General features: G+C 38.5%; 1 protein-coding gene across 1 annotated transcript in view; it reads left to right on the forward strand.

The window, feature by feature from the left end:
* HCN1 (hyperpolarization activated cyclic nucleotide gated potassium channel 1) overlaps positions 1–6,394 on the forward strand; it is a 320,367-nt gene extending 313,973 nt beyond the window's left edge. Inside the window, exons 7-8 of the mRNA XM_072951061.1 lie at positions 1,542–1,706; positions 4,931–6,394. Coding sequence (XP_072807162.1) covers positions 1,542–1,706; positions 4,931–5,790 — 1,025 coding nt within the window. The 3' untranslated portion in view covers positions 5,791–6,394. The remainder of the gene's footprint in view (positions 1–1,541; positions 1,707–4,930) is intronic.
* Positions 6,395–10,057: the final 3,663 nt, after the last annotated feature.

Consider the following 10,057-nt stretch of genomic DNA (forward strand, 5'->3'; position numbering starts at 1 on the left):
AAACATAAAGTGAAAAATGACAATCATCCATAATCCTCATCCCCCAGAAATAGCCTTCATTAGCATTTTGATGCATCTGCTCGTAACGTGATCCTCCTCCTGTTTAGGGTTGCCTCCCAGGGCTGTGGGTCCTGACTGTATCGCATGTGTGCCCCTCCTACCTGACTCACTGTGCTTCCTTCTTTGTATCTTTAGTTGTAGCAGATCTTTTCTACTACTCTTCAGGTTGTTTTCATCAACAGTTGCTCTGTAAATAGTTGTAATTTTGGTGTGCCTGAGGGAAGAGGGGAGCTCAGTGCATCCTACTCTGCCATCTTGGCCCCGCCACAATATTATTTATTAAATTTGAAATATGTTTACCAGCATGAACAATAACATAATTGGTGGCTTAGGTGGCAGTTCCTAAAATCCTCTTAATCGCCAGATTGGTTCAGATGCGCTTCTTTGGTACTCCCAGAGTGCCTGCATTCTCTTTGTCTCACCAGATTGCATTTAAATGAAAACTAAAAGGAACCAATTTTTCTTTTTACCACCAGCAGGTAGGTCATACAAAAGTAGATAGTATGTTTGATTTGTGTTTCCAGCTCTAACATCAAGTACCTAGTGCCTCCCACATAATTTACCCATAAAGTTTATCAACATGGATGGAATTTCTTTAAATAAGTTCATTGGAGTGTGAATTTGGGTTGCTTTCAATAATTATTTTGCTGTATTTCCTTTTGCTAGGAGACTGTGCATTTCGGAAACACTTCTGCCATTCCTTTTTTCAAATACGTTATCTTGAAGCAAAATTTTTCAATTCTGAATTTTTTAAACAAGCAAAGTCTACAGGATTTTAATAAATTTTGGAAAATGAAATAGAAAATCATCACTTTTTTAATTTAGTGAGCTAATAAGAAAATCCAAATTTGCAACTGTCTGCTTACCTTTTAGTGGGAATCAAAATTTTAACAAAGGATTTTCCTTAGAATTTACTTACATAAAAAGCCACTCTGAGAATTAGGAAAATAATGTTTTATACTGATCTTATTGGAGTATATGAACCACCTAACACATGTCTATAATGCATACATCTGAACCTGTGATCTAGTTTTGTTTGATCATAGGACTTTCTAAGCCAGTGATTTTGAACTCACTTTGGTTTCTGTCTTCCAGAATTCATAAACTTCTGTCTGACCATAGTCTCCTCTTGTTTTCAGCTCCATTTTGGATTTATTATTATTTTTTCTGCATTTTTTTTTTGGCTGTTATTTCAGAGGGATTGGAATGGGAGCTGAAAGAAAATTAAGTTCTTTCAGCCTTCCCTTTGTACCAAAAGCCTCAATTATTTAATTTTTTTTCAGATTAACTGTTAGCAATTGGGTACTTTTAATTATCAGAAAGGATTTCCTGATAAAGTAGAAAATGTTGCTAATCATTGATTTCTCACATCATGAAACTCTTATTCTTTTTTTTCTTTTTTCTTTTTTTTTAGTTCTGGGAGGCTTTAACGGCCTTTTGCCGAAAATTACCAAACAAATCTTTCTTTCTCGTCTTTTTAGAGATTTGCCTGCTGACCAAGGGACGCCGCACTGCCAGTGTCCGAGCCGACACATATTGTCGTCTGTATTCGCTTTCTGTGGACAATTTCAATGAGGTCCTGGAGGAATATCCAATGATGAGAAGAGCCTTTGAGACGGTTGCCATTGACCGACTAGATCGGATAGGTACTCTGCTTAGTTTTCTTCTCTGTGCACAATTTAGTTTTAATCAAGTGGACTGACATATATATATATATACATAGTTTCAATTATAAGTCCCAAATGCTAGTTTATAGATTGCTTCTTAATTAGCATAGAAATAGCAATTAGCTCTAGCCATATTTCTAGAAAGATCTGAGGCTCTATCTAACTTTCTCTTCTAACTATTCTAGGTTTGTTTATTCATTTCTGTTTTTACTAGCTACACAGTCTGATTTCCTCAGTGATACCAAAACAATTTGAATCTTAAGGTAAAAAGCAATGAAAAAAATTCTAGATTGCATTAAAATAGAACTAAAAATACAATAGTATGAGTCTACATTACAAACCCAATTTTATAACAAGATTTTTAAGGATCAACTTTATATTTTATTCTTATATTAAGAATTGAAAACTTGTGCATTTTAATTGTCTCAGGAGAAACTTCTTGAAATGTTTGTAATACAGACTCAAGCAGAAAAAGCCTTAATAGAAGAACCCACATAGATGCTTTACTTTGCATGGATCAACTTATTTTAAAGTCTTCTCTGCTCTCAGATAAAAATATGTAAGTTAGACCTTATTAGTTACACTAGTTTAAAGATTTGGATAATTGCCATAGTAAAGTTAGATCAGATGGGCTTGCTGTTAACTTCCCAAGATATGCTGGAACATTCTGATGTCAGAAGGTGGTATGCATTCATTTTCCACACCCAGATCCTCCTGCCTCACCCTACCCTCCTGTGCTCCCTTTCCCTGCTTAACTCTACCCACCTTCCTATCTCAAGTTAGACATCACTTCCCTGTAGAAACCTCCATGACCTCCCACTCCCGTACTAGGCTGAGTACCCTGGATATGTTCTCCCTTATCGCTGGGAAATTTCTCCATCACAGCACTGCTTTTATTCTTTAAGCTGCTCTAGCAATGCTAAGCTTTGTGAATGTAGAGATCATGTCTAATTCACTGTTAATTCACAGTACCTAGTACACAATGAATATTGGTGAAGAGAGTTAGGGAGGGATGAAGGAATCAATGAACTCAAAGGAGATGGGGTTGGGAATCACTGGAAAGTAAACAAAGAGGTACTTCAACTGCTTCGTTCTTATAAAAGGTAAGGACTTTTGATTGATGTATTGTCGTGCCAGCTTTTCTTCTGCACTTTACATCTTTCTTTTCCCCTATATTGGTAGGACAACGGACTGCAAAAGGATCTGAAAGTAGATTAGGAGAAGTAAAGGTAGTATTTGGACATTACCATTAGACATCACACACATATTAGAAAGTATACTGATAGTTTAGAGATGTAACAGGATGGTGTGTCCAGGAGACAGTGCCCAAAAAAGAAGTGAGTACATCTGAGAGCATCATTACTTAATTTGAAAATAATTTCCTTCTTTGTGGTATGTTGAGTATTTATGGTAGAGCGAGAGACTAATTTCTGAGTATATGAGTTTTTTTTCTAAGCCAGCTAGACATATTTAGCAAAAGCACCAAAATCAGGTTATTTCAATAGAAAATTTCTGTTAATCTGATAGAGCAGCACACTCATCTAACTTATTGCAATTGATTTTTCGTTAGAAAGTTTGCGTGAAATGGTTTGCAATCAATAATACAGGCAATAAAATTGCTGGTGAGCACCAAGCATTTGCATTCTTAATTCTTACAGGATTCTAACAGTGCTTTAAAAGTTATAGTATTTTTACACAAGGGCCCAGATACTTGAATGATGAAATGTTGACTATTCACATGATCACAAATATTATCCTTCTCAGTTTTGTGGCCATTGCTTATAAATGTATACACTATAGTTAAAGGAATATGCTAAGTAAGCATTTATATTTTCTACTAATGTAGAAGTCTTTGTTCTTTGGGAAATTAAGACAATTCTGTAAAGAGAGGCAGGTAACTATTCATTTCGGTAGCCATTTAAAATGATTGCCTTTCCCAGCATCCAAGTAAATTATAACACATACTGCCATTCAAAAATATACCTTGTTACTTTAGACGTGATACTTTATTTAGTGATGATGGCAAATTAATTTACTTTTCAGTCACTATATTTACCTGGGTATGACTTTATTCATGATGTCATTAAAAAGTCACCGATTTCCCTTTCATCAACCTGCAGTTGATTCTAATTGCCACTTTGCTAGAGAATGTCTTCTTACTGCAAACCACTCCACAGACAAGAGCGGGAAGGAGAGGCCCTGCTTCCTGAGGTCCTCGATGAGCGAGAGCTTGCCATACACGATGCCCCTTGGTCCTCACAGCAACTTTTCAGAAGAGGAAAGATTGTGAAACGCTTCTCAGTCTGGTTGCCCATGAGAACCCCCTGGGGAAATTTGCTTTTAAAGTACTGAAAACTGGGCCCACGTCTGGTTAGGCCAATTTAATTGGCAGGGTGCAGTTGAAAATCAGTCCTTGGAAATCTCCAGAGATGAGAAGATGCAAGTAGAGTGGACAGTCATGGTGGGGGGCACTGGTCAGAAGCAAAGGCCTTTGCTTCTCAAACTTGCATGTGAGAATCACCTGGGGATCTATTAAAATACAGCATCTGCTCAGCAAGGGCGGGGGTGGGGGCGGGAGCCTTCATTTCCAGCAAACAGGCACGGGATACACATGTGGCTGGCTCACAGTCTGTAGTAAGTCGGCCATCAGAGTTACTGGTTTCCTTTCCCAGCCCTGTCACTTGGTAACCATGTTTTCTTGGGCATTATTCTTAACTGCGCTCCAGTCTACTTTTGGGTGAAATAGGATTATGAGCTCACCTACCTCAAGAGTTGAAGATTAAATAAAATAAATCTACCTGATGTCTTGTGTAGAGCACCTGTCACAGAGCAAGTGTTCCATTGCCCTCTCTTGAAAAAGAAGCTTTAAACTGAAATCTTGATTTGAAATCTGATCCAAAGGCCCTTTTTCCCGTCCCAAGGTAGTCCTCAGGACACGTATCTCTATTTCTTCTGTAAGGTGGCTTTTGCCATGTTACACACTTTTCAACCTGACTTGTGTAGAAGGTAAGATTTCCCAGAAAGATACAGGAAGCGTGAAAGGGAGAAGCCACGTTTCTGTTTGGTTTCCGAAGGTGAGTACGTGGCGTTTAAGCCCCTCCCATGAGACACTGCCACCCTTCTGTCTGCAAGGCCACTCTCACTTGGAGTTGCCATCAGTCTTTTGTAGGCTTTCTAAGGGCCTATCTTTCTTTCGCTGACAGGAAAGAAAAATTCAATTCTTCTGCAAAAGTTCCAGAAGGATCTGAACACTGGTGTTTTCAACAACCAGGAGAACGAGATCCTGAAGCAGATTGTGAAACACGACCGGGAGATGGTGCAGGCGATCGCTCCCCTCAGTTATCCCCAGATGACGGCCCTGAACTCCACATCTTCGACGGCCACTCCGACGTCCCGCGTGAGGACGCAGTCTCCGCCGGTGTACACCGCCCCCAGCCTGTCGCACAGCAACCTGCACTCCCCCAGCCCCAGCACGCAGACCCCGCAGCCCTCGGCCATCCTCTCGCCCTGCTCCTACACCACTGCGGTCTGCAGCCCGCCCGTCCAGAGCCCGCTGGCCTCTCGAACTTTCCACTACGCCTCCCCCACGGCTTCCCAGCTGTCACTCATTCAGCAGCAGCCCGTCCAGCAGTCCCAGCCGCCGCCGCCCCAGCCGCCGCCCCACCAGCCGCAGGCATCCGGCAGCTCGACGCCGAAAAACGAAGTGCACAAGAGCACGCAGGCGCTTCACAACCCCAGCCTGACCCGCGAAGTCCGGCCCCTCTCGGCCTCGCAGCCCTCGCTGCCCCATGAGCTTTCCACCATGATTTCCAGACCGCATCCCACTGTGGGCGAGTCCCTGGCCTCCATCCCTCAGCCCGTGACTGCGGTGCAGGCAGCCGGCCGGGGCACTGTCCCCCAGAGAGTCACCCTGTTCCGACAGATGTCGTCGGGAGCCATCCCCCCCAACCGAGGAGTCCCCCCGGCACCCCCTCCACCAGCAGCGGCTCATCAGAGAGAGTCATCGTCAGTCTTAAGTACAGACCCAGAGGCAGAAAAGCCACGATTTGCTTCAAATTTATGATCCCTGCTGATTGTCAAAGCAGAAAGAAATACTCTAATAAACTGAGAATATGCTCAGACCTTATTTTATTCTATCTCCTGATAGATCCCTATAGCCTACTATGAAGAGATATTTTAGACAGCTCTGGCCTACATGCAAAATGTAAAATATATATATATATATACATATACGATTAAATCTACACCTAAAAGTCTCAAGAGAAGTTCAAAAGACTTGTTTAGCATTCAGTGTTATATGTCTTCCTTTCTTTAAATCATTAAAGGATTTAAAATGTTGTTGTAAGATTATTTATTTTTAACCTACTTTTACTTAATTCCTTTGATATATGTATTTCTCTATTTTATGAAGAGTTCTTGAATTCAATGGAAACAAACCTCTGGTTTTAAAAAGGCAACTCAAGTGAGCTACTGAATAGCACCAATGAAAACTTCTCTCATTAGCTGTCTCTCTGCATCTAAATTGTTAGTTATTAATTATGGAGGATTCAAGAGCAAATCCCATTTTATAGCTCTAAATTGTTTTTTGGTGCTTTCAATTTTGAATTAGGTTAAAGATCACACCTTATGCTTGGCCGTGGTAGGGGACTAGCATTGCCACCGCTATGACTTTCTCTAACCTCAAACACGTCCACGATCTTTTAGAGAGCCGAGGGGATATTTCTCTTCACGTGTTATCGGACTTTTACCAAGACTCAATCAATGTTAGTTGTAAATAACTTTTCCAACCCAGATAAAAATACCTATTCTGTGCTGTATGAAGGTAAAAGTCCTCGTTGAAGAATTTAGTTTTATTGCTTCACTTCGAAACTTAGATTTTAAATTTTACAAAACCTAATTGTGACACTTACTCAACTGTAATGCAATGGCTTGAAACCTACAATATTATTTTAACCTGCAATGTTTTATGCAAAACTGTATGCTCGATTCTACAAATTGCTTGTATTACACCGAACATCATTCCTTTTCTTCCTTCTTGCCATAATCAAGCATCCGAAAATAGGCCCTGCATGCTTTTTGGGGAAAAAAAAAAAAAGGTTCAAAGCATGTAGGGAAAAGGCTTACAGTATTTCTCGTTCTTAGACAAGTATAACCATTCATTAATTGCCTATCTTGAAATTCCTATAAGGCTGACTTGGATCTCTGACTTAAGTCTAGAAGTGAGGTTTTCACTTTCGTTTAATGTTATTATTATTATTATCATTATTAGTAGTATTATTATTTCAAAAATGATTTGTAAACCATAGCTTGATTTGGAGTCACCAGTGTGTTCTGTGTCTTCACTGTAGTTGGTAGTTTACAGTGGTGTTAATTTAAAAAATAAATACACTATAGCATCATGTCTGCTTGGGAATACACACTTTGCGCTATGTGTATTGTAACTAAATAGCTAGTAACTCTGAAGGCATGTGGTGACTAACATAGCCCTTAGATAGGAGGTTTGGTGTTTTAAAAGTGCTGCAAAAAGTACAGACATGGTGCCAGCAAGCAGGGGTCAAACCGAATGTCTGTGAGCATTGTTTGTTTGTTTGTCTGTTTCCTTAGCTCTTTCCACGATCTCTGAGCATCTGCTTCTTCTCAAAGAAGTCCCTTAGAGATCAGTTGTGCCTAATGCATCCCACGAATATGGTGGATGACTGGAACACAGGTGGAAGGTTCCTAATAACCGACTTCTGTACACAACCCAAGTTAAGACAATGACCTAAAGGAAGGTCTTCCTTATCTCTGACACTGGCGATCCATTTAAGAAGAACTTGACAAAGATCACGCATGAAATGGGGCAGGGCCTCCAGACAGACTTGAGGACAGAAAACAAAAACAAAAGCAAAAACTCTAAATTGGATCCTTGCTGCCTGTTACGCCTTTTATGGAGCTGATACCTATAATACCAAAATGAGTTGTTATGTTTAATTTCTAACAGCCCAGCTTGTGTGAAAGGAATCAATGTGATGTTATCATGAACACGCTGGTGACCTATGCTGGTGCTTCAGGAATGGTGTAAGAAAGGGATTGTTCGGTCTACCTAGAACCTATGGGGAAGCTGCAAGACCATTTACATATCAGTACAAAACTCCTTTATTTTATTAAAATACTGAGAATGAACTTCAATTTATGAGCATCATATATTGGCCCTTTAAATTATTAAAGGTTTACATTTGATAGGACTAATGGGTTTGGTAGTGAAATATTTTTATATACATATATAAATTTTTGGTTTTTTATTTTGAGCACTATTGAGAAACATAAGCAAAATTGAACTGCATGGTCTTTCAGTGCAACCATAAAATTTTTATTCACTTTGTAACAGAATGGACAAAAAAAAAAAAACCCTAAGGTTTATATGTTAAAAATAAAGTGGTACAGGGTAAATTATATACATATATATGTATGAATATATATACTTAGGTTAAGAAAAATTGACTCACATTCCTGTAATATAAAAGTCCACTGCTAGTTGAAAAGTGACCTCTTTTCTCTGTACATAGTTAAGCCCATAAGTATGGAGTTTTAAACTGTACAGAAAGAAATGTATTATTGAAAAGACTGGTCTTCCTGCTGCTGGGAAAATAGTAGAAAAGCTAATTCTTACAAAAACTGTATGATCAGGGATGAGTTAGAGTATTTCTTTTGTCTTTGCTCAAAGCCATACATATATAAATATATATAAAGATTATTAATAAATTCAACAGAAAATAAACTAAAACCATGAATATTTTATTTTATCAATATAGTCTAATCAAATGTTTTGTTTTATTAATGAGTACAGATTTGCCTCTGTCTTTCTGCCTTTACATCATAAGATTTCCAAGGGGGCTTATACTCGATAATCACTGTAAAATTAGTTACAGGTTTTCTATACGTGTAGAAAGCAAAGAACTTAAATAAGACACGGATTTTCCAGCTATTCCTGTGTTTTACATCTTCTACAATGTACAAGTTGAGTTTTCTTTAATTCTTCACATTATACTTCCTTAGTGTATGATTGTTGTCCATTTTCAAAACACAGACGTTTCTGTACTATTATTGGAAACGAGGATGACAAATAATTGCCCTATAATTTACATATACAAACCTATTTTATGATAGACTTGAGTCTTGCAAAGGCTTTGGAAAGTGATAGAACCTCCCTATGCAAATGGGTGGATTTTGAATCAGACCTAGAAGCCTGAGACAGAGTTTATTACAGTGAGTGAAGGATTCTCGAAAACTCTACAGATAAGTGGCAGGAATGCCAACAGATTATATTCATCAAATACATGGCCTGTCTCCAAGTCTCGGGGACCACCCACAACTAAAGTGAATAATTCCCTGATGCATACTGCTCCACTTTGCAAGGGTGGTTATTTTTCCATTTACAAACCTAAATGAGCATAATATTTGCAGGAAACTACAAAGTACAGAGTCAGGTTACTAGAATACACCTAATAGGTAGGGGTGATTTAAACAGAATGTTTTGAATTTTAGATATAGTATTTCAAATCCTGAATTAATTACCCTTCAAAGTATAAGCAATCTCTACCATCTTTCAGGTTTATTTTTAAAGACACCATGCCTTCTTTTTCCACTTGTGTTTGTGTTTGTCCCTTTTATTATTCTACTTTGCTTCTGTGGATCTCAGTTTCATTATTTATAACATTAAGCTGTTTCTCTCCTTTCTACCTCTATGCTTCTAGAATATGTGTCATAAAGCCCAGGTGTGATTAATCCTGTTCATTTGCATTACACCTAGCAAAGCTTCATTACACGCTCTATTTGAAAAATGACTTACACTGTACAATATGAAAGAAATGTAGTCATTATAGAATAATTGGATACTGGGCATCAATAGCTACTTATGTCCTGAAAGGAATAGTCAGAAATTTTAAAGCATGACTGGCTTCATGCATGGAATTAGAGCTCGGCTCTATACTTTCATTCACTCAGCCCTTTTTCTAGGGAAAAAAAAATGGATAGAACGATCAGGGTTAAGTATATCTGCTACTGGCACTCGGAAGCAGTGATTTTCTTAGTTTTGATGCTTTCCTTTTTTAAGAAAATGACATCTATATTTTATAAATTGGCCAACAATGAAGTCAATCATGAAGAGAATCTCTGCTTTTAAAAGACTACAAAGAAAGTAGAATGTACCTTGTCTAAATTCATCAAGGATTTAGAAGCAAATTGGCCATATTCCTCCTCCTCCCATTTTGAAGTCTTTGACCAAAGGCCACATTGCTTCCTTCTCTCGGAGCGATTGACATTTCTGTTAATTTTTGTCATTTTGTTCTTCC

This window comes from Vicugna pacos, chromosome 3 (assembly GCF_048564905.1).
Source record: "Vicugna pacos chromosome 3, VicPac4, whole genome shotgun sequence".
NCBI lineage: Eukaryota > Metazoa > Chordata > Mammalia > Artiodactyla > Camelidae > Vicugna > Vicugna pacos.